Below are 25,702 nucleotides of genomic sequence, written 5' to 3'. Positions count from 1 at the left end.
GTGAGTCCACTGTATTCATGCTTACAAAAGGAGGTTTTCTTATCGGCCTAACTGCAAAGACACTTGTCGGCACATCTTTGCAAGTAAGTGGATAAGGAAAGCATAAATGTGTGAAACCCAGCTGTTTGTGTAGTTGTATTGTGTTTTATTTTGTAATGTTGTTTAGTGGTATCGTGACATTGTTCTCAATCCAGAGAATAAATGGTCCCAGAACAGATAGGGAAAAAATGTAAAAAAAAAACAAAACAAAAAACAGGTAGGTAAATTATTCTCCTATTGCTTAAAAGAAGGATAAGTGTATTCAGGTTAAGCAATAACTAAATGATTAAGTCTTTGATTTATTTAACATGCAGATTCAGCTATCATAAACCCACAGAATTTATTAAAATTGCACAAAAAATGTATTATCTATATTGAATCGAAATGAATGGGAAAAAAAAGCATATCCGCAACTTTGCTTGTGTCTGTTTTTCAGTGATAAGGCATGAAATAAAAATTAGTGGGCAAGTAAAAAATGTAATATTGTGTTGAATTCCGTCTGGAAGACTGTCATTGTCATTCTACTTTCTGAGAATTTCTTTGTGAAAAGTTTCTGATCCAAGAAATAGTCAATACACTTTCTGTCTACATCACACAGAAGACTTTGTGTTAAATCCTGAGAAATGTCTCTCTATCAGTATGTAAAGAATATGCAGCACTGTAGGTGTGTCTCAGCACAACCTTGAGATATAAAAGAAGGAAACTGCTTAAACACTTGCGACATGTGTACAATACTCTTCTGTTAGGAAATATCATTAGTAGCATCTACATTCAGTTATGAAACTTATATGACTTCCCAAGTTGGAATCAACTGACTTGGACTTTTGCCATTCTGAGGCTTCATTGCAGCCTTTTGGTTTCACTCTCCTGGGTCAAGCCATGGCCCTTCCCAGTCTGCCCATGTAGGATAAAACAAATGAAGGGGAACTAATGGTTTAACCACAATTGCAGTACTCTGGAATTTTTGGAAATTAGTATAGCAGTGTATTGTGGTGCATTTGCAAGTGAACAATAATTTTTCTTGCAGCTGCATTCAGTCCCCGTATTTGTTTGTGCTTGTATGCGGTTGAATGCACGCGGCATAGACACACAATAATGCATTGTATGTAAATTCAAGTAACCCTGCATAGTGTGGGCACATACAAATGACAGACACAATATCTAGGACAGCTACACTGGAATTCAGAACACAGACTCAAATGAACTACGACCTCAAATATTATCATAAAGTGTAGATATTGCAAAATTGATCGAGTATTTCTCAGTCAGCCTCTGTGAGGCAGAGGGGTTCAACCTGAGGTTCATGCAGAACATCGCAGTTTTTCTCACAATGATCAAGTTAAATGCAAAGCGGTTGGGTTGCATTGTATACAGATGTTCTCGATATTACGTGTACTCTCTGCAGGTGTAAACACAATTACAAACACACTCGCTCCCCCTACCTGTCCCTCCAAATATAACACAAATCAATTAGAATTCACTTGAGAAATTAATTACCTTCTGTTTGCTTCCCTCCACTAAGCTTTTCATCAAGCATCACTGGGAGAGAGCAGGAGGTGAACCGGATCTTATGATGACAGCATAGCAACATAGACATTATGGTCTGCCAGAACTGTGCTTTGTTTTGGATTGCCATTTTGACTTCACACAGGGACGTCTGCGCTCCCCATTGTTTACAACATTCAAAATTGGTGATCTGGCAGCTGTATGATATTCATGGCACTTTTCATGTATGAAAACCAGGCATTATCTCGGCTTTTGGTTTACACTGCATCTCCCTCCCTCTACTCTGTAATCACTGGCTTTTCAGTTGAAACAATTATAAACACACATCATTGAGCGTCATTGCATAATGTCGTTGGACATCGCGTCACAAGAAGAGACCATAACCCAGCCCTTAATCTCTAAGCATGTTGAAATCTTATGATTTCTTATGTTCCTCTGTGCCTGCGAGTAAGAACTGCGGCACTCATCTTCTGTTTTGGTGGCTCAGTGACTAATGCCTCGGCCTTATCTTTTCCTCTTTCAGTGCTTCGATGTGTCATACAGTGTTCCTACCTTCTTAAAAGATCACATTATATCTGGAATGTAGTTTGATTTTTACCTCCACCTACATAAATGACTATACTTGTTGCTTTATGATGGTGGTATGTCCAATTATGGATTAATAAGAATAATGTAACATCAGAGGCTTTGATTAAATTACACTCAGTCCCCTGTCAGCGACTTTGTCACAGGGCTATCTATCCAAAGTCTCCTTTAATCTGATTGCTTCATGTGGATCACAAGTGGATTTTCGTTACTCTCTCAGCCCCCACTTTTCATGTTTTATTAATGTCATATGCTGTCGAGTTGGGTTCTCCTAACTGACTTACCAAGTCATCCTTTTCCTTGTCACAAATCAAATTAGCCCAGGCTGTGATTAATCATCAGGCAGAGCACCCAGTGAAAGGGGGCTGACACCTTATTAATTTCCTTAATTACATCTTGTATTAGGTTTCAGAATCGTCCCGTCTAATTATGCCGCCTTTGACTCCCAAGTCTTTCAACCTGGCTACACAAATAATTTGTGCAACCAGGGGTATTTAAATGGATTTCATTTAATGTAGGCACATGTGATTAATGTAATAAAGATGGGGACAGGAGCGAGTTGTTGAGGTGGAAGATGGTGGAAAATTTGGAAAGGTAGGTTACACGTAAAATGGGCGTTATATCATCTTGTGAAGTTTGAGTTATATTTCCAGTAATCAGTCTTCACTGTAACACTGATTTCATTGCTTTATTAAAGTGAATAAATCGCTGTAATATCGCTGGAAGGTTGTTGTTAAGATAGATTTGAATGTATATAAAAGAAACTATTATGATCTGTTTAAGCTCACATGTTATGTTACATGTTATTGGCTCCACAAGTGACAAAACACGTTTTTAAAGGCTATAATTTCCTTCAGATGTAATCTGGAAAATACTGGTATATTGCTTTTTAGGATGCAGTAAAACAAATATCTGTCTGATGCAGCAGAGAGCTGCGCTTTCGGGTAGCGGAAAATTATGAATCAGCTAAATGATCAACGCATTTTATATGAGCTCATGGATAGGCTTGCAGAGCTTTGCTGCCACTGTCATTATTTGTGTTTAGAAGGCAATTCTGGAGGTGCTGAAATGAAAAAAAGAGATTATGTGCCTGAGTGCACGCACTCTGCCTATGAATCATAGGAGAAGGACTGTGCTGTTTAATCGATGACACATTCCAGGCATTCATTTACTAAGTTGTTCATATGGGGAACGACTTTAAGTAGTTTTGCTCTGAGCACTTCAGGAAAATGCACTGCCAGTGTTACACGAAATGAGAGCAGTGGCAGGGGACATTCCTGTAACAGCCTACAGCAGACTGCACCGGGGGATCACAGCTTCTCTCTAGCTGAACCTTATGCACTAATGGTTCGCCGCACTCAAAAAACCCAGCTTTATTTAAAACACACATAACGGCTGATGTCATTTTTATTTTATTTTGGCTTTATGAAAATATAAAAACTGCGCAGTAGATTAGACAAGGCAGTTTCACAGCACTGGTCGAGTGTGCACTGAATGTCTCTTGATTAGGATATACGATGAAACCCCCCAAAAAAACCCTTCCTTCATATTTCAGCAGCTCTATTGACTTTGTCAGTTTGCATTATGAAAGCATTGTGTCACCTACAGGTATTATGTATACACAGGCCTATTTGTCTTCTATCTACTGTCTGCGAGGGAAGACAGACCGAGAGTTAACTTTGCGACAGCTCCCAGAAAAGCTAATACAGAATAAAGATATGAAGAAGCTGTTGTAGGGATGGTGTGGTGTATAATATCAGCTGACATGTAACTAACTGTGAATGTGAAAGTGGTTGCAGCTCACTTAGATTATGAAACTATATGAGATAAAAACAAGATGTCTTAGTAGACGGCACAGAGCCAGAGGGCCACGAGCTGTTTCTAGCTAATAGATCCACGAGGGACAAGAAGCGAACAGGGCACTCGTTGGATGTTATGCATTGTGGCCACGTTAAGTTTGTCTGATTTTCTGTAGCTGTCGTGGTTGTGGTCAGTGGATTGCATTTATATAGCATATTTTTGGTGTTTTTCTTACTGCTCAAAGTACTTTAGGCTGCAAACCCCAATCGCATAGCACTATGAATCTTTAACCACTTTGTATATCTCACATTTACCTACAGGCAATTTAGAATCGCCAATTAACGCAATGCTCTTCCGACTGTAGGAGAACACTGGATCACCCAAAGGAAACCCACACAAGTACAGGGAAAGCATGCAAACTCCACACAGAATTGCCCCAAGAAGGTTCAAATCAAGAAGCGACAGTGCTAACTACTACACCAGTCTTCCACCCTGCTGTACAATACCATAAAGGCAAGCCATATAGAGACGTAGATCTTCCAAAATGCTATGCTATTTCATATGACACATACAAATATGAGAGTCTATTGCTTAATTTATAGGCTAATTCCAATAACTTCCTTTTAAACCTATAAATATGTAGTTGGAAGCATTGGGTCACACACTGAGATGTTAAAGCTCAGTTGTATCACAACCATGTCTGTGTACAGCCAGCACGTTTGACCATCTATATCCAGTCACTGATGAAGTCTGACCAATAACAAGTATTGTGCCGATGGCACAAGCAGCAGTGTCTCACTTCCAGTGTGGATCAATGGCCGCCGCCTTGAGGCGCAGACACCATTCTATTTGGGATGATAGCTTGGGGGAAAAAAATCAAGGTGGGAAAGGTAACACAAAATAGAAAATACCCTGGCTAGTCATACCCAGGCACTGTCGTGGGAATAACATCTAAATTGATTTCTGCATCATGCTCATCTTAAAATTCCAATCTAGCAGCGAGGTTTGCAATACTGGCTGCTTAGGTAAAGGCATGTGTTCAGCCCCTTTGTGTACTTGTGTGTGTATATGTCAGTTGCCAGGTTAAGGCGATTTTCTGAAGAATGTATGCCACTATAAGGTATGCTTTTATGGCCCAGATAGCACATCATTCACATTCAATTATTAAACAAGATTTCCACACTGGACTACTGGTTGCAATCGTTTTTTAAAGGTATGCCTGCTTGTGTTCTCGGCACTGTATTCAGTCTGAGTTTAGCACCGACGTACTTCATCTGCCGAGGGGAAATGATCGTGTTGAATCTGAATGAGGCATCGTTGGCCCTCCGGGGTGGCTCCGTCTCCTTGTGGCCTAAAGACTGTGTCCTTCACAAGCCCTGCTTGCCCTTGTGCCTCTAATTTGCATACCAGAGAAAGAGGCAGCTCATTGGCTGAGAGTGGAATTGGGGAAAGTGGTTCCATCCTGCAGCCATCAGAAAATCACCTTTACCATTAACCCAGACTAAAGACTCTGCTGAGACTGTGCTATATAACCGCTCAGCTTGTACCTGACACAGGAGAGAATAGCAACAATTCACTTTCTGTCTAGTCAGTCCATGGATTTTTATGTGTTATTGTGGATTTTACATACTTGGTGTTCTGCGTCATGCTGTAATCACAAGGATTCACTTTCAAATTCAGAAAAGAGGAACTTTTTGTGAGACGGCCTTGAGACATGATATAATGTGGAAGAGACAGATCAGAGAATGAATATGAATTGTAGCAATTTATTTGTGAAAATGTTTTAAATTTATTAGATTATGGCTTAATCGAATTTTAGGATTTCTATTATTCGTGAAAGCCTGTGTGAGGACAGAGCAAGGACTAAACATGTATTTGGTATTTGGCCTTGGTGTATTACTAGCCTAACGCTAGTCTACAACAGTAGAACTGTTAGTAATTTCCAGTTTAAGATTCAGTTTGATCATCCAACGGTACTATTTGTTCAAATTGAACCCACATTTACAGGATAAACCCAATTGATTAGGAAACTCAGGTAACTTAATGGAGAACGAGAAAAACGGAAATTGCATGAACTCGATGATATGGCAAAACTTTTCAGGCAGTGTGTGGGCAAGACAAATGCTCTAGTTTGCCTTTCCATCATCCAAACTTTAGATAAGTTCACTGCAGATATTGTGTGTGTGGGCAGGTTTGGACTGACGGCACAGTGCTTTGTCTCTGGCAGGCAGCCTGGGGGCCAGGCCAGTTGTGAACTGTCTATACAATTGTGGACAAACAACATGAAATTGTATCTGACCTCTCCTTAAAAATGCCAAGGTACAATCTTCTCTGCAATCAAAGCAGCATCTGTCTGTCTATCTAGCAGATAGACAGACAGATAGATAGATCTCTGATATGTATGTCTTTATTTCTTTACTGTATGATGTAATTGAAGCCAACACCAGAAAATAGCTGTGTCGTGTTTACTGGTCTGAATTATAGTACTCTGTGGTGCACTGGACATTTTATGAAAAAAATAACGCAATAAAAAAAAAACACAAATTCAACACAAACAAACAGCCTTTTCAACCTGTGAGATGTGCTGTGTGTCCTCATCCTGCGTTGTGTCCTGCATGAAAACATTATTTTGCATTTTATAATCATTAAATTTTGAATACTGTGAGATGTACAAGCTAAACTCATGTGACGTATTCGTGTACTCTGCGGCTCGGAACAAGAAGTTAACTCCTCACTCCTTCCAGTTCGGCTCTTGGTCATTTATTCAGAAGTGGCAAACAATTGAGAAACTGTGTGTTTACAGCTGTCCCGCTGTGTGGATTCAGCACTATGAAAAATGCTCTCTGTTTAATGGGAAAGTGTGAACTGTGAAATCTCCCAGGGAGGCTGCTCTGTGACGACATCGGCGCCCCTTGTGGGACATGAAATGTCATCCTCAACGCTCGGCCATTCAGCATGTGCAGCATGATGGATTTTAGTTTGCTGCGTTTTGGGTTGAAATGGGAGACGAAATAAGGTGAAGAAGTGTAAAGGAGCACGGAAATAAATTATCATTATGGCAGCCGCTGACAATCATAGACAGGCTAGTCATTTGGCTGACAAGGGTATTGGTGGTTGGTGGGTACGGTTAAGTGTCATGGGACTAGAACAGTGATGTATTGCATACCCATCAGAGTATGTGCTCATTTGTTACAAACAATGGTGTACAGCAGGGGATTGGTGTGTTTCACTTGAAAGTATGCGGTTGAATCAGTTTCAGCTTGTGTGTGTGTGTGTGTGTGTGTGTGTATCAACTTTGTGTTTTGTCACCACTACAAGTTCTTTTTAAAAAAAGGTGTGATGAACATGTTAGCTGTGACAGTGCTGCCACTGCTCCCATTTGTTGAGTTCAATAATTAAAAGGATTAATTCTACTCTGTCTGATACTGTGCTATTACATTTCATAGAAAATGGGCCACTGGTAATAATGCCCAAAGTTGCAGAAAATAGCTATCATTGAGGGGAAGTTTTAGTGTCATTAATGATTTTCGAACACTCTTAGTTGCCCAGCTCTAGTGAATGATCATTATAAAGCTGATATTCACCGTGACTCATGGCCATAATGACTGTAATTATAGGCCACAAAGCCCCCACAGGTAAGGAGTGTGCCCTTTCCACAAATTATAGGTTGCTATCCAAAATGATTAAAGAATATGAATGTGATAAAGTGCGAAGACAGAAGTGCCGTCAAAGAGGAGTGAGGCTCTTTATGAAAGCTCCTAAAAGCAGCCAAGCATTTACCTTCTATGCAGGGCAAAAGTTTAGGTTTTACTTGAGATACCCTTGGAAGTTACAAGTGCAAGTTTTATAAACAACACTGGCCGACATCCTGCGTGCACATCTCGGCTGCATGAAAAGGGTTGTCCTTGCTGTCAGGCGTTGATTAGCCATCCAGCGTGATGTGGTCATGGCTGTCTCCCTGTCTCAGTGGGAGGTCGGCAGGACTTGATGGATGTCTCTCTTTTGAGATTGTACAGTCCTGTGGCGTGGGAGGAGGACCTGGCCCCGCTTATTTATTCATGCTGGGCTCCTTTCTGCTTTGTCTAAAATGGTGCAGGACCTCCCTCCACAGCACGACTCCATCATTTCTGGATAGAGCTAAGCAGTGCATAAAAGAGAATGAGAAAAGGCAAAAGGAAAAGCACCTCTTCCGTTTCTGATCCCCAAGCACCTTTTAAGCAAAAAAAAAATCCACTTAGAACTGCATAAGTAGGAAGGGAGAAATCGCTTGATTTCCTACACGAGCACCGAATTTGAGGATAATCTTCACAGTACGTCGTCGCAGGATGTATTTCTCCCAGACTCTGGGTCTAAAATACACACACACAGGGATGTGCGTGTAAAAAAAGACAAACGTTTATGGCAACAAAAAAGCACCCGCAGACAGGTCGTGCATATGCACAAACTCCTCTACTGTTTCATTTTCTTTAGTACAAGCTAAATAAGACTTAAGGACGGCCAATCCCAATAAATAGGAGAAAACAAAGACGGAAATGACCCATTCAGGAGGAGAAAGCAGTCTCTCTCTCTCTCCTTTACTATATTCCCTCATGATTCTGGCAAGACCACTGGGAGATTGATGTCTCTGTCTTTTTCATACCTTCTGTGACTGCTCAGCGAGGCACCGGGCTCCACGAAACTAGCCAAATTCCTAAATGATGAATGTACACTAGTGCATCCACTGGGACAAGAAACGAATCTAATATCTCCCGAGAGAGGAGGTTGATATTGAAAATCATCTGGAATTTTGCCTGGCCTGATATTGGAAATCCTTATTCTAATTGCATGAATGAATTGAATGCTCTGTTTTGATAAATCCACTCTGCCAGCAAGGGAATTGTATAAATGAAGCATCACAGATCCGTTTGTGTTTACCGCATGTGTGTGTGTGTGTTTGTGAGTGTGTCTGTGCCCGTAAGTCATTTTCATACCCGTCCTGTGCCGTTCTTGATTGCTTGTTTACTCAAGCAAAAACTCTGTTCACAATGTTAACATATAAAATAAATGAAACTCTGACGAGATCTTCCACCCACATATTACAACATATCAAATAGTCGTAAGAGGAACATTTTTCAAAATATCAGTCACCTTATGGAGAAATGGGAGGCAGCATATCAGTATAGAAAACCATTTTTATTTCTCATAAGGCTGTCCTGTAATGTACTTATAGCTACTGGGGGATAACTATGTTTCTCCTTTGTGACTAATACTTTCTCACTGTCACTTTGAATAAATCATCTCTCTGGTGTGTGTAAGAGGAACATCTACATTACAGACACTCTCACCCGTGACCACTCTCCGCTGCAGAAACGTAATTGTCCTATTATGGTCAGAGTTTCTCTGATGTGTCTGAGGGGAAAGGTCACGGGTGGGTGTTGCTGCTTTCTTTAGTGAGGCAGTTCTATACAGTGTTTTCCTCAGCTTTACTGAAACAACAAGCGCTTTCTGGAGTAACCAAACAACATTGCTGAATGACAAAAGTGAGCAGAACTTATTTTTATGATTCCGTTGTGGCTTTTTCCCCCAATGCGAACAGTCCTAGACACACCGCACCGTGACGACAGCCTCTGGCTCACGTTCAAGGGTTATTCAGGATTCCAACACGGGCTTGAAATCTGTAAATATATTTTTCAGCTTCTTGGATCTGTCAGCTTAACATGTAATGTATTTATATATGTGTATATATACACAAATTATCTTACATACAAAGAAAAGAAGTGCTCATGAATTTACACTGGGCATGCCCACCAATAAAAGTCAGAATGTTCGTCGTGGAGGATGAGCGTGAGGCCATGGGGTTGACCCTAAAGCCTCTCTGAGAGTCTTCATTAATCGACCTTTCTAGCGGTAACAGCTGACAGTTTCCTCGGTGCAGCCACAACAAAGCGATCAGCCTCAGGTAGTGAGTCAAATACAAATGCTTTCCACACAGAAATAAAAATAAACCGACGTAATTTCCCCCAATGTGCCCTCAGTTCCACAGATTCAGGTTCAGGTCTATGAAAGTTTGCCAACAAGTTCACCCTCAGATGGGCGGGGAGAACGTCTTCAAATTATGTTTTAACAACCTCTAAATAGCCCCTGCTAAGCTGCTTCAGTTCTGAATAGGGAAACAGAGTGAGGGAAGAGTAGGTCAGAAACTGGCCACAGCTGTGTGGAAGAGGAGAGTCACCAACATGGAGCTCATTGATCAAACACGGGATTAGTCTGGTTTCAAATCCTTGGCATCACGCGAGCAAAGCTGTTTTTATCTGGGTGGATATCCTTTCTATGGTCCCAGGTAATCCAGTCAGTAGCCGTGGATGTAATAGTTTTAGTCCATTCGATGAGAAGAGAAAGGGTACATGAGGGGAAGGAGCCTGGCGCTGAGCCCTGCAATGGGAGCTCTCTGTTAGGTCCTGGGATGAATCTGCAACACAGAGGAAGAAGAGGAGAGGAGAGAAAACACACATATGCTTAGATCGAACAAAGGCATACAAGTGTGTGAGGATTAGACCCCGAGGAATTGCTTCGTTCGCACGTTTAAAAAAAACAACCAAAAAACGAGGGGAGTCTTTTGAGCTGTGGAGGCTTTGTACAGCCCCGTCTCACCTCCTGATTTATGCTGTGACAGAAAACGGAAAAACAGACAGCTTATATGCTTGGAAACCACACTGAAGATGGAGGGTTATTTGGCATTTTTATGTGTACCAGGATAAATCAGCAAAATTCTTTGCATAGGAAACCCTGGTGTGTTTCCATGCTGTGCATGTCTGCTTCATGGTATAATTTTTAGCATATTTTTGCCTTTAACATTGAGCAGTTTTGCAGGCCCCCTCACAGCCTGCTGCAGCACCTTCATTTGAACCTTAATAGTCAGCCAGCCAATTTCAAACGACCTGATAAAATAACGTTGGCTTTTCTAAATGGGATTGGGGGCCCCTGCTGTGGAGTCTGAGCTGTCTCGCCATGACTCTGGTTCAGGGACTCTTATTCAGCCCCAGTTGCAGATCTGGACACTTTTCAATGCTCCGTTGTACAGCCTTGAGACTGCTATTGAAAGTCCTGCTTTTCAGCATCCTGCTCATCCTGAAGCTCAATAAAAACGGTGCGCACGATGTCTGCAACAGTTAAGTTGTCGAGTTCCTTAATCTCTTTTTATTGTCGCAACAAAAGCATGAAAGAGTTTCATCACATTTCTGACTTATGTTACTGCTTTAAGAGTTTACATTAAAGAAACATCATGTTTCTCGCGCACGGCGGTGCCAATTAGAAATCCCATAATCCTCTTCAACAAAGAAACACACTCATGGCATTTCCAGCAGTCTTGGCAGGTGGCAACCAGGTGTATGAATTTAATTATGGAGGGTGCTGTGTTGGACTCTGTAATCTCTAACTCACAGTCAGAGCTCCAGTAACTTGTACATGCCAGTAAGCAAGCCATGTGACTTTGTTAGCTGTCCTTCCTCAGTAACAGTAATGTGCACCTATATTCACTCATTCCATTTATGAGGAGGTCTTATGATTAATATCTGAAACCATACGAAAACATGTGCATCTGAAAATATAATGCAGTGCAGCCATAGCACCGACAGACTTGTTATTGACTTGACAGAATAATTGAATGCAGCGGCAAAGTAAGAATTTTAGCAGGCCATTTATTTCATCTTTGAGCCGTAATTCAATTTTGTTGCAAAACACCGATTTGACACCAGTTGTAAATGAACATCAGCTCATTTATGCAATTTTCAAGAGCCAAGAATCATCCATTATTCTGCCTTTCTTCCCAGCAGAGTGGTGGATTTTGTCTTCAGGACATTTAGTATTTAAAAAATATATATTTAAAGATTTTTTTCTGGTTTCTCTGCAACATTTCTGGCAGATACCTTAGTCTGGGGCAGATATAGACAGTTGTTTTTTGTTGACAGTATTTCAAGAAAATCTGTAACGTGTCTTCTTTTTAAAACATATACCAGATATTAATGCATTATCTGTATAAACTAACAGTAGAAGGAAAATATATTTAAAATGTCAGCTGAACACAGAATTGTTCATTCCAAATAATGTTCATTTTAGCATCTATTTTTTTAATATTTTGTTTACTTCTTTTATAACTTATATGCGGTCAGTTGCACAATTGTAAACATTTCATGTAAAGAGAATTTTATAGATTTTACTTAAAGATGCAAATACAACTTCTGGAAAAAGTAGCGTGTGAGTGGTAACAATCACACTGACTTATTTGTGTTTTAGGGATTTTTTTTTTTAATGCAGTCGTTAAATCGTCTGACAGGAACAGCAGGATTGATGTAGTCACCTTTTTAACTCTTTTGAATGATTCACCGCAGCTGTTATTATGTATGCTTTAAATAGCTACTCGGATTTAATATTTCCTCCTCCGGGTCTCTTTCTCTGTATAGATTCTCAATTTTTCCCAATGATTTTAAACACTCCCCCCCCCCCTCTCTGGGCTCATCTGTCCAGCATTTGCATATGTATGATCTACTGTCTGGTGACATATCAAAATTACCTCTGCCAGAACAAAAGCAGTAACAGGTTACACCACTGAGGATCACTTTCGGTCTGAAATGCAATCCACCAGAGGTTTGTTAGCGGGAAGAGAAGGGTTGTATGCAAATGTCGTCATTTCAACCCACATATGCATGTAAGAGCAACTAAAAGTGTCCTCTGTTCTTTTTTGTCCCCTTCAAGCAAACAGTGCAGCGAGCACAAGTGGAACGCTCAAGGATTTCCTGCCTGTTCCCATCTTTGCTGGCAACTTAGGTGTCTGCATTCTAATTTGCTGGGTGCATTAAATTGCAATTTGCTCAGACTTCAGTTAGTAAAAAGACCCAAGGACAATTGCCTTAACAAAAGGATTTAGTGCAAACACAGCCTACCCTTTCCCCTTTCTTGTTTAGTGCTGAACAAATCAATCATGCTTGCTCAGAAACCACTTGAAATAGCACTAAAGAGGACCCTCTGAAAACAGAAGACTCCAGACAAGAAAATACATCAAGATCCATTTAATGTGACATTGACAATGGATAAAGAAAAGCAAATGAACATAAATTAATCAGCAGCACTTGGAATGAACTCCTTCACCATTACTATGTACAAATATGTCATAAGGATGACAATCTGGGCACTTTTGGGAGTCTGAACCGCATCTGTCAGCTTAGAGTCTCATCCTTTAACAAAGTGGATATCTCAAACAATGCACTGTTTATGATTAGTTTATAATTTTTCTGTTTGTCATCGTGATGACATTATACAAAGCTGAAGGAGAAAGAAGCGTTGTCAGGCTCAGAGATGGAACGAATCATTCCTGGGTGAAGCTGGACTGTATGCGGCACGGCCGTTTGGAGTTCATTTTGATCAACTTCAGAGCTCGATCTCCCGATTTGACAAATTAGATGGTGAAGCATCTGCTGGCAGGTCACTTTTGCTCTCGGGCTATCTCACAGATGGGCTACATCCTGTCACAGTGTGTTATTTTGCTTGAAAAAGTGCCCTCTGCTCCTTTTAATAAGGGACTTGCGGCACACTGAACAGCAAGTAAATCATGTCAGACTAGCTGGAGATGGAACACACTGAAAAGTGTGAAAGATGGTGCTCCACTTAAATGTAACGCTTTGCACTCACTAATCTGAACACTAGTGGAAATATTGTGTCTTTATACAGTTTAAACAACTTCTGTAGATGAATAAGAAACGTTTGCTGCAGTGTGAAATCACTAGAAAAAGTTCAAATTCATGGGATGCGGGATGACGCTCGTATTAGATATGTATCACATTCTCGCTTTGATAGTGACAACATATTGATATTCACTCTAGTACACTAACAATGAGGTTATTAAATGGATGTAATTTTTTTTCTCGCTATCATCAAGCGGGGAGAAGAATGAATAAGAGAAAAGATGCTTCGATTACAGCCTCTCTCATTCTGCCTGTCTCTTTTAAGGTGTGTAATTGTTTGGAGGGAGCAGAAATGGATTGATCTATTTAGCCAGTGGAGCGGGTAATGCAGATCTATGGTGGGCGAGTGTTTTGGAAGGTGCTCCCCAGCCTCGCTCTCACTGTGACTTCCACAAACAATAGGGCCTGCCTTGTCTGCTGATACAGAACAGGCAATGAAGGGCTCCCTCTCTGAAAGACATAAGGAAAGAAAAGAAGAAACATGGGTGTCAGGCACTGGCTTTTTGCTTCTTGCTTCTTACTTTGAATGCCAATTTTTTGTGAACGATGATGATGATGAAGCCTGTCTTTGGCTGTACATGTACGCACGCCTGTCTCATTGTGTTTCACTTGCGCGTTTCAGAACCAAATAAAAACTTCTAGGTGGAACAAAATGACTAGGAAAAAGAAAACACGCCGCTGTGTTGTGAGTTTGGTGGCTTGTAAAGGAACAAATACAAATGAGGCAATTTGGCCTGAGAGGCAGGTGAATGAGGAATGTTGATTAAAAAAGAGAGCAGAGTGCAGGATAAAAGCCCTTTCATGTAGCCTGTGGGCTATGCTGTGTGCTGATAGCTGCTTCAACAAGACCCTCTGAGGGGGATCAGGACATCAAGTGGCCTCTGATAAGAAGCCACACAACGAAAAGGGAAGAGATCTGCCCGCCAGCCTCAGTTGTGCACACATGAGTGTACCCGTACAAACACAGACATATCAAACACATCAAACATGTGCGTGCATACACAACTAGGAGCACACACACATGGAGGAGCAAGTAGCATGTCACAGATTAGTGCCTAATGGGATTGGCAGACCGGTGCAAGGCGCTGTAATCAAACCCACACAGTGGCCGATAGCAAAAAACAGGACATGGAACAAAGGAGGCAATGAAAGGAAGAAGGACAGATCCTGCCATTACACACTGATCACAGACAGCAAGGTTCTGCTAAGAGGCGGACCCGACTCTGTGTGTGTGTGTGTGTGTGTTTCTACAGTGCTCTGTGAATGCGCTGCTATAGCATGCTGTATGCATATGTATGTTAAGCCATCTGCGCACTAAACATTTTACTGATACACGAGCCACAGTTTCTGTAAAAAACTTTGCAGCAACTTGCTTATTATTTATGCGTGCTCTGCCTGCGCTTGGTGATAAATATTTACAGTGGGTGGCGGTGCGATCAGTATTTGTGTCACGCCTGCCTAATCATGCACGGCATGTAAACACACACTTGATTATTTCGCACTGAGTATTTGGGTTAATGGGAAGTCATTGAACATGAGTTGGTCCCACGCCTACTGCCCAACACTCAAATGCATACAGTGATGTGAGAGAGACGTGAAAACATAGAAGGAAAAAAAAAGAGAACAGCTTAAAAAAAGACTAACCTTTACAGAAGCAAGAATGCAGCTCAATTTCTGTTGACGCATCCTCTGCATTTTGCTTCCGGAAGCTAAAAAGGGGAGTATGGCTGGGTGTTCTGCAAAGAGAGGGTCAAGAAAAGAAGGACACGTGTGTATTCGGTAGAAAAGCACCTTCAGGCCTGACCTTTTTACGCTCTTCTCTTAAGATTTTGACATTAGACCAAAGCCATGTTACAGTATAGCTTTTCCATCTTTTGTGCGCAGAAATTAACAAACTCGATTTCTGCATCTCAAGAGAGTAAATAAATAAAATAGGATTCACTGCCTCTACTTTACTGTGCCAAAATCTTGAGCCACCCTGCATTGCTTTATATTTTGTTAGGAAAATAGCTAATAGGTGCAATGATTTATTGAAATCTGCAAACATACATTTAGGACAAAAAAAAAAAAGCATTTTGTTTCTATGCAGGTATCCTTTTACTGCTCTGGCAATGTGACTGGGATCATTGTCATGCTCGAAAGTGAAGCTGTAATCAATCAGATGCTTTTCCAGATATTATTCCAACATAGATCAAAATCTGATGGTAATTTCTCTTTTAATAATTCCAACAATCTCCAACACCACTAAACCATGACAGAGCCTCCACCGTGTTTTACAGATGGCTGTGGACCCTTACTGTTGTGCTCATTGCTGATACATACTGATGATAATCTGAACCAAATTTGGATTCAGCACTCCGTAAGACTTTTCAGTTCAGTTCTTGTGCAATTTGGCGTACGCCAGCCTCTTCTCCCTGTTTCTCTTCATTAAGATCAGATTATTGACAGCCACACTTCCACTGAGACTGAACATTTCTGATGAAGCTTTAGAGGACAGTAGATCAGCTGAATAGCCAGAGGCATCTCTCAGGTCTTGGCTGGATTTCTTTTCCTATTTCTTAAGGACATTAGATACTGTTCACCTGCTTTTTGGGCCTGTCAGTTCTTTGTTTGTCCTCTATTTGCCTGGTGTCCTAAATTGTTTTAACACAATGCACACCATGTTGACAATAGCACTTTGGGAATGACCTTGTTGGTGCAAAAATATTCTATGCCTGTTAAACCGTGTTATCGTAAGTGTTTTTCATAGTTTTGACTAAAGAATTAGGAAGAAGTCACATGCTTTTGCAAAAGGCTGCTAGTCATAAAGTGTCTAAAGATATGATTTATAATTGGTTCTTTGCTAAGTTGTCTGCGATGTGGCAATATAATAATATAATACAGATGCGGTTCATATAATACTATTTGGCTGATTTATGAGTCAGTGTTAAGCGACTCATCCAAAACACAAAACAGAGAGCGCAGGTATAAGGGCTGGACTGGAGAATTAGTGAAAAAGAAATGTCAGAAAGCCTGCCCAAGACATTTTTAAATACCTGGCTCCTTTGAAGTGAAATGCAAAGAAATGACAGGTTGCTCAAGACTTTTGAACAGTACTGTTCATAAGATCATTTTAAATCGACTTTCTTCACATTATGCAGTGGGCTGCATTGATACTTCTAGATGCATTCTAAAGAGTAAACCAAGTACTGCACCTTACCTTGACAAGCTGGCAAGACCCCATTCGATCAACTTCTTTCTGAAAATTTTAAGCCTGCGATGGCTGTGAGGGGCCCCTTTGAAAGCTTTATGTCTATTTGCTGGCACATAAATCTACAGAACAACCTTGGGAAGCCCCATGACGTCTAGCCTTCACTGGCTGTTCCCCGTTTCTCTACTATCACATTAGCCTCTGCTGCTATTCAAAGTCATTGTCACCAAGCACTGGAAGGGAGAAAGGGGGTCAATTAAGTGAATACAAATCAGGTGATCAACTTGTCACAGTGCTGGACTGCTGGCTTCGAGGACTAAACTCTGCATTATTTTTGCATACTGCAATCGAAGTGAGTGCGCAAAGCTGAAAAAGCAGTGGAGGAGCAGAGCAGCCATTAACTTTATGCCGTTGACAAGTGTGGCTTGAGGCAGATCCCACCTGTTTGTTTACCACCTGCTTTATATTTATTTTTTTACTACTATGGGCCATTAGATAGGTTGCTTACACTGAACAAAACCAACCTTGTTATAGAGAGGGCACAGCTTTTGGATGAATTTCTTTACAGTGCTATTTCAGCACATTTATATGGGTTTGAAAATCTGCGTTTCAATGTGTGCAGCAGCAGGAAGTTGACAAGTTCAAGAAAAACGATTAAATTTTAAGTTGTCTGGCTATATGCAATGCATTGTGTGGAAACGGTGTAAGTGTGCCGTGTCGTATGGTTGGTTAGGTGTGCATTTCTACTCGCAGCACAGAAATGACAAACACATGCGTGTAAAGTATGCGTAGAATAGCTTCTCTGTATTATGAGAGTATGTGTGTGCATGCAGATGTAGGCAGCTGAACTTAAGTGTGTGTGATTTCTCACCCTTGTGGTCTTGATTTTGTTCCCAGAGGAGCACATCCATCCAGAGTTGTCAGGCAGAGTCTTACACTCTTCTCCCTCCAGACACGGTTCCATCTCACACCACCATTTCCCAATTACAATGGACGCTGTGAAAGATGAGCACAGACACATAACAAAGCAGCATTAGTTTAGACACATAGTTCCCTGCCCTCCAGCCCCGCATCCACTCATAAACTGGACTTCTCTTCTACTTGAAACATGAAATACAGAAGGAAAAAGAAATAACTAAAATGGGAAAAAGATTTATTTGTGCCTGCATGTGTTTCACTTCAGTACAGCTGTTATTGCTGGTTCCCTCCACTCCTCTGCTCTTTGTTTCACTGTGTGTGTTTCCTCTTCATTGTGTGATCCGTGTGCAAAGTTCCACATACAAAGAACAGAGCGGGACAGACAGTGACTTTAAAGTAAAGACAGCCACAGCTGAGGTGGAGAACAGGGAAAAATGAGTGTTTAAATAATAAGTCAAGTGTCAAAATCACAATTGCTGGGATTAAATCTGTAACATATGTACTGTATGTACATATGATTTATCACAAATCCCATTTCACTCCCCTGTGAATGTAATATTATGTTCTCTGTTTGCATTTGTTTCATGTGTCATGTTCAAAGTACGTTACTCATACCTAACTTAGTGGAACCATAGTGGAATTTTCACTAAGAATGAAATGAAGTCCTTGAAAAGGCACTGCAGGCTAGTAATGGTAATGACAAGACTTGAAGAAATGGAAGCAGGATGCATTGAAAAGCAACAAATTCAGTTTGTAAAATGTGGGGATAAATCACTGTTTAAAGGACTAATTAAAAAAAATTGTGTTATTTTCAAGATTGTGTTTTTCAAATAGGCATGGAAAGCATAAAATGTATAGTAACATACAATTTAAAAACATAAGGATTAGTATTCGAAATGTGGGTGGAATCGCACATGCGGAAAACTCCCACACAAACATATTTGGTGTGCAAATTATCCACACAGGCAGAATTGTGAGCACTTACACAGAAGCAGCCACACATTATATTACGAGCATCTCCAGAGGAACATCCAGCAGTGTCTCTAAATGAATATTTTTCCTCCTCTTTGGCCTCAGAGCAATTGTATTGTTGCTGCATGGGTACTTTAGCTGTTGACAATAATGTCTTATACCAACAGAAATTAATCATTATTTTGTTTTGATATAGCTACATTGCATGAAGGGGAGCAATCTCATTTTTAATCAAAACTAATTGCCTCTCATCAACTGAATTCTTCCTCCAGCTATTTAACAAAAGCAAATATGTTCTCATCTTCACAACAAGATGTCTTTCCCTCCCCTTTTCCCATTCCTCTTTCTCTCTCTCTCTCTGTCTGTAGGTACATATATGTTTTGTTTTTACCCAAAGTATATATGGCATGTTAAAGAGCACCATACATGCACTTTCTAACAAGCAAATCTTTTTATGTAGTAATTATGGTAAATGGTAAATGGCCTGTATTTGTATAGCGCTTTACTAGTCCCTAAGGACCCCAAAGCGCTTTACACATCCAGTCGTCCACCCATTCACACACACATTCACACAGAGTGTTAAAAAATTACTTTGTTACTTCTTCTAATTAACTTACTTCAGTCCATAAGTTTTTATAGTTGCAAACCACCAGCCTCCTGGGTGTTTCATAGCTTCTGCGTCACTGAGCATTATAGTGCTTATACCATTGCTACTTGCCAACAAACTGCCATATGTAAAAATGCCATATGTAATACAACTAAAAATATCAGTTACTCATTTTCAAATATAGCTCATTTTGCTCTACGCTTCCACATTAAAATCCCTCCTGGTTGTCCCAAGTGCAATACACATTAAAAACTGCATAAATGGGTTTTTCACTGAGAAGCTTCATGTCTTTTGTTTGAGCTTGTCGTTGGTGGTTACACAAACAACTCTAGTTCTCGCGAACTTACACTGAGGCTCAGCTATTCCTTCCTTTGCCTACGCTTTGATACATGGATTAATCAGGTTACTAAATGCTAATCTTAACCTTACAATCAATAAGAATTTTAAATGGCCATCATCTAAGGCTGCTAAATTATGGAATTTACTTTTCTTTTATTGAATAATAACAAAATCACAAGTTCTTCGCTTGATCTGATTGATTCAAGTGGGTGTGAATGTATCAAATTGATTTTTAAACATAAAAGAAAATACCAGAACCAGCCCAAGCTGTAGTTTAGATTCAGTTGAGCATACGGGGTAACATCCTTCCCTGTGCATTTTATATAGTTTTGTAGTATTTTTGTCTTCTAAATTTTTAAATTCCACTCTAGGTTCCCACTGCAATTTGAGTGGGAACCTCTCTTCAAGTTACTGTAAATCCCAGCACAAATCAAAACCAGTCTTTCAAAGTCAAGCTGTGATTCATTTATTAACCATGAAGTTTGAAAAAAGAAACTTTTTGTTTTTCACACTCCTCCGTTAGAGCCTTCTGACAGAAAAAGTTAAAACTTCAAAGCAGGTTTTCAGATGACAAGTGATCTCTTGTCCCAACAGAATTTTTGCAGCATGCACTGTGCTTTCTTAAATTCACTCTTTAAAGAGCATCTTTCCTTTTATCTTGTTGACGCAAAGAGGACGTGAAGGTCAAATTATTGGGTAAGTACAATGAGTTAAAACTGTATCATTTAATTTTCCAAACCTTGTTTTTTTTTCTGAACCATTTGGAAAATATACTTTTTTTACCCTCCAGCATGTGTTGCCAAGGTTACAGACCAACCACCAATCAATTGTGAGCATGAGCAACATGCCGTCTCTACCTGATGGAAGAAGACTGTTAAAGTGCCGTCCCTCACAGCACAGAGTGTGCTACAGTTCAGTGTGAACCAACACACACATACATATACACCAGAGAGAGACTGGACCACTGCTGTTCAGTAAACTCACCATGTTATGTTGTCTCCTCCTTCATTTTATTCCCTCCATGAGCCCCAAGAATACTAAATACAGGAACGAGAGCATCCACTAACCGGCTGTAAATTCTCCCTTTGGCTTCCCCTGTGGCTGTTTACCTTATACACTAATTACATGTTGGTCCACCATAAACTGTGCTTCCTTATCTTGGCTTTCTCCGTGTCTTAAATATTTCCCATGTTTAATTATGTTCACATTGAGCTGTTTTAGGTGTCAAATCATAAGTATGCACGAAGCCTTCATTAAGTTGCAAATCAGAACTAGACTTGAGGAGATGTGTTTAATAATTTCTACTGAGTGATGATGATGTGCCGTGGTGTTACCATTCTGCTAGTCCCATCCCGTCACTCCAGAGAGTGAACAGGAAACCAAAAAGTTGTTTTTCAATACCCCAACAACCCAGGAGGATTTATAGCCAACAATGTGAATGCTGAGTTCACTTGAAATTGAAGAACGGTAAAGGAATGCCTGGCAAAACAAAAATCAATTCCTTTAAACCAAACCAGGAAGACAAACAAAAAACAGGAAAAGGCAGAAAAAGAAAGATGAATAAAAAGAAGAAAAAACAAGGTGGGAGATTAAAAAGCTGCATCACATGAGAACTGCTTAGCAGTGAATTGACTTTCTTCTAACCCTGAAATGCTTCCACATGAAGTAGATTGTTCATACAGCAGTCTAAAAAAAACGCATTGAATGCAAAAAGTTTGTTTTTCTGTTTTTTATTCATCCCTCAATTTTCCTTTCGTTTAGGGGCAGCTGTAGCTCAGAAGGTCAGTGGCTTGAACCGTGGCTCCTCCAGCGAGGATGTCAAAGTATCCTTGGGCAAGCTGAACCCCAAATTGGCCCTGATGCATCTATTGGAGTGTGAGAGGGTGTGTAAATCATACACAAAAGCGTTCGAAGGAATAAAATGAAGTGCTATGGGGTGAATGAGGCTTGTGGAAGGCAGCAGTTTGAGCACACAGCTGGAGCAGAAAAGCGCTATGCGTGTACCAGTCCACTTTATTAGTGACTAATGTAAAAATATGCAGTGTTTATAATTAGGGAAGAGCCATAATTCTAGCTGACTGTTCGCACTTGTTACTTGTTGATTATTAATGATTTTTTTTGCTAATTTGTAAATGGTTATTATATTGAAGAACATTTAGTAACACTGATATGAGGCCTCATTTTCAGTACTGTACAAAAGTCTTAAGCTACCCCTCATTTTTTATATTTCGCCAAATTAAAGAACATTTTCAGAAAGAAACTGATTGAATTGCCAGCCTGTCATTGTGAGATGAGGACTTGGTTTACTTTGAAATCCATCTATAAGTTTCAGTTTATCCACCCATCATTTATTTGCCTTTTGGTTTAAAGAGCCAGACTTTATTGCAATTCTTAAAGTGGTCTTTACTGGGTTTCCTGAAGGGCAAAGGTTTTCTTTTGACATTGGCAGCTTTTTCACTCATTGTACCATTTTTAGAAGATTTTCTTTGCCTGTTTTTTGTTTGCTTGTTAAGTTACTTAACCTTAATCTATGAATCACTCAAGAATAAATAAGGCACCTTGCTCAAGGACTGAATCAGTTTAGTGTGTAACAGACACTTAAATTGTATCTTAGTCACTCTGTTACTTGTCACAAAAACACACAATTTCTTTCCATTCTTTAGTTGAACCTAGGAAAAATGCCAAAGATCAAACAGTTGGACAGGTATAAAATAGTGTTTTTGAAACAACAAGTAGAGGTAAAGAGGTATTAGCTGAAAACCTGGCATATATTGTCATGGTGTGCAGTGGGTTCTTAAAATTTTTTGATGAAAGTTGTAGAGGACGAACAATGACGCAGCAGGACTAAAAATCTACAGTAGAACAATATAAGAAAGTCTGAGAGATGCATCTGACCCTTCAGTTGGTCTACTTACTGTTCAGTTAAGCTTCAGCAGAAATGGTCTCAGCTGAGGGGTTTCTATCAAGAAGCCATTCTTCAGGAAGGGAAACAAGTAGAAAAAGCTGATGTATGTCAAATTACACAAAAATCTGACTGAAAATCAGTGGCAACAGGTATGACTGAGTGACTAATCAAAATTTGGCATCAATATTTATGGAGGAAGTCAGGAGAGAGGTACAACAGTGAGTGTCTACATCCACCTGTAAAACATGCAGTGATGGGAATAACGGCATTATAAGTAACGGCGTTATTTTTTCAGGAACGAGTAATCTGACTAATTACTATTTCTATCGTTACAATGCCGTTATCATTACTAACAAGAAAATGCTGTTTTTCAACAAACAGATGGTTGAAGTTGTCTTCAGCTTACTGCACCTTATATCAGTTGCACGGAAGTAGCTGAGCTACGTAAGTAATCTGGATGCTACAGCTTTAAGCAGCTGCGCACGCTCCCGCGGGCGGCAATCACTTTTTGGCACAACACCTGGAGCTAAGGGGCAAAACAATCGCATGAATGCTGCTGTTTGACTGAGGAAGAATAAAGTAGTCGTGGTAATCCAATCACACGACCACTTCAAGATGACAAAGCAACAAGGTGATATACACCAGTTTTTAAATAGTGTTGATAGGCCACGTAAAACCAGAGTCATGATAAACAATATATACGCGCATTTTTTCCTCAATAGTTTCGTCAGTTTACTGTCTAAGGACAGCGCTAGCAAGCACTCTCTGCTTATGACCAAAAATAAATAAATAAATAAAACAAAACAAAAAACAGTCCTTTCGTGTTGGTGAAAAAATATACATTAAACATGTTTGTGGTTGTTACAGTGAAAAATATAACTTTTTCTACTTGGATTTTATGTTTTTTGTCAAATTTTAGATCAGTGGTGTAAATATAGTATATCAACCATCAGTCATGTATGCCTCCTCAGCGCTGAGCTTCTTAGACTTGTAGAAACTCTGTTTTTGCCTTAAGTTACTTCCATGTATGTTTGCATATCAATAAACTGCTACATGCATTTCCGATTTTCCTAGCAATATAAAGAAATGGGTGGCTAAAAGTAATGCATATTATTGACCTTTCCTTCCACCTTCAGTTTGTTTGTTTGTTTAGTTGCTTCATTGTAAGCTCTTCTGTAAAAGACTTTTTAATGCTAAAATCTGTGCTTTTCATTTGAACTCTCTGATGTTCTTCTAACGTTAACTTAAAATGACCCTTACTTGTTTTGGATTGAACTTGATTGAAACTACACATGAAAGCCCACGGGTTTACATACTGAACTTGGACAATCTATTTCATATCTGTTTTTTTTTACTTTAAAAAAAAACCCCTTTCACTCAATAATTTCCATGTTGTTACATTACAAACATCATTCTGCATATTGAACTTCCAGTGTAACCTTCAATAGTCAGAATCATCTTTTATGTGTGTGTTTATGTGTGTTTTAAAGGAGACAAAAATTGTCTGTGCTCACATCCGTGCATCTTATTTTACAACAGATTATTGTTTGAAAGCCAATCATGCTCTAAAATAATGTATATTGAAACCTTCAGTGAAGAAATAGGTACAGTGATTGAACATAGAGAGAACGCTGCCATTTTTGGGTGTATCACTGCTGTGGATTAAAAATGTATTTAAAAACGATGTACATGTAGTGGACATGTAATTTTACCTTTGTTTTGAGATCAGCTACTACATATGTATATATAATATGTAAGGATTGAGGTATTAGAAAAATAATTGCCAACAAACTACATAGACATTGATAATTCTGGCACCTTAGGCATGTATTTTTTTTCATGGCCTTGTTGTTGGCACTCTTTCTTATTTTGCACTCCCTAGCATGCTCAACCATTCTGTTCTGTTCATTGAGCCTTGGACGAGGAGTATTCACAGTCACCAACAACTGCTTCAAGTTATAATTTTAAGTATCTTTCGCCATTCTTTAGCTTCAAAATAAATTTGTCAGCCAGAGAGAGTGCTAAAACATATCAGCATATCAGCAAACTGAAGCAGTGGTGCAGGGCTGTGGTAAAAAGTACACTCAACAAAAATATAAATGCAACACCTTTGTTACTGCTCCCATTCCCCATGGGATGGACGTAGAGACCTAAAATTCATTCCAGATACACAATATAACCATCCCTCCCAAACAGTGGTCACAAATCAGTCCAAATGTGTGGTAGTGGGCACATCTGCCATATTGAGATAATCCATCCCACCTCACAGGTGTGCCACATCAGGATGCTGATCTGACATCATGAGTAGTGCACAGGTGTACCTCAGACTGCCCACAACAAAAGGCCACCCTGGAATGTGCAGTTTTGTCTCACAGCAAAATGCCACAGATGCCACAAGCAATGAGGGAGCGTGCAATTGGCATGCTGACAGCAGGAATGTCAACCAGATCTGTCGCCCGTGCATTGAATGTTCATTTCTCAACCATAAGCCGTCTCCACAGGCGTTTCAGAGAATATGGCAGCACATCCAACCGGCCTCACAACCGCAGACCTCGTGTAACCACACCAGCCCAGGACCTCCACATCCAGCAGGTTCACCTCCAAGATCGTCTGAGACCAGCCACCCAGACAGCTGCTGGAACAATTGGTGTGCACAACCAAACAATTTCTGCACAAACTGTCAGAAACCGTCTCAGGGACGCTCAACTGCATGCCCGTCATCCTCATCGGGGTCTTGACCTGACTCCAGCTCGTCGCCGTAACAGACTTGTGTGGGCAAATGCTCACATTCGATGGCGTCTGGAGAGGTGTGCGCTTCACGGATGAATCATGGTTCACATTGTTCAGGGCAGATGGCAGCTGAGAATGTCCCAGTTCTTGCATGGCCAGCATACTCACCGGACATGTCACCCATTGAGCATGTTCGGGATGTGCTTGACCGGCGTATACGACAGCGTGTACCAGTTCCCACGAATATCCAACAACCTCGCACAGCCATTGAAGTGGAGTGGACCAACATTCCACAGGCCACAATTGACAATCTGATAGACTCCATGCGACGATGTGTTGCACTGCATGAGGCAAATGGTGGTCACACCAGATACTGACCGGTTCTGGGTCCCCAG

The 25,702-nt window shown here is 40.3% G+C and overlaps 1 protein-coding gene across 5 annotated transcripts in view; it reads right to left on the bottom strand.

Annotated features, from left to right (window-relative positions):
* Positions 1-9,038: 9,038 nt before the first annotated feature.
* Positions 9,039-25,702, bottom strand: part of tafa1b (TAFA chemokine like family member 1b) — a 125,547-nt gene continuing 108,883 nt past the window's right edge. For 3 of the 5 annotated variants that reach the window (XM_082532689.1, XM_082532692.1, XM_082532691.1), the window contains exons 4-6: positions 17,708-17,832; positions 15,291-15,382; positions 12,990-14,096 (exon numbers count right to left, since the gene is read on the bottom strand). In XM_082532689.1, coding sequence (XP_082388815.1) covers positions 15,356-15,382; positions 17,708-17,832 — 152 coding nt within the window. In that variant the 3' untranslated portion in view covers positions 12,990-14,096; positions 15,291-15,355. Of the gene's footprint in view, positions 10,379-12,989; positions 14,097-15,290; positions 15,383-17,707; positions 17,833-25,702 lie in introns of those variants that run through there. The other 2 variants (XM_082532690.1, XM_082532693.1) reach the window with 2 other exon arrangements.

This window comes from Aulonocara stuartgranti (assembly GCF_965226115.1).
Source record: "Aulonocara stuartgranti genome assembly, chromosome: 5".
NCBI lineage: Eukaryota > Metazoa > Chordata > Actinopteri > Cichliformes > Cichlidae > Aulonocara > Aulonocara stuartgranti.
The sequence above is the reverse complement of the archived record's forward strand: the minus strand, read 5'-3'. Positions and strand labels throughout refer to the sequence as shown.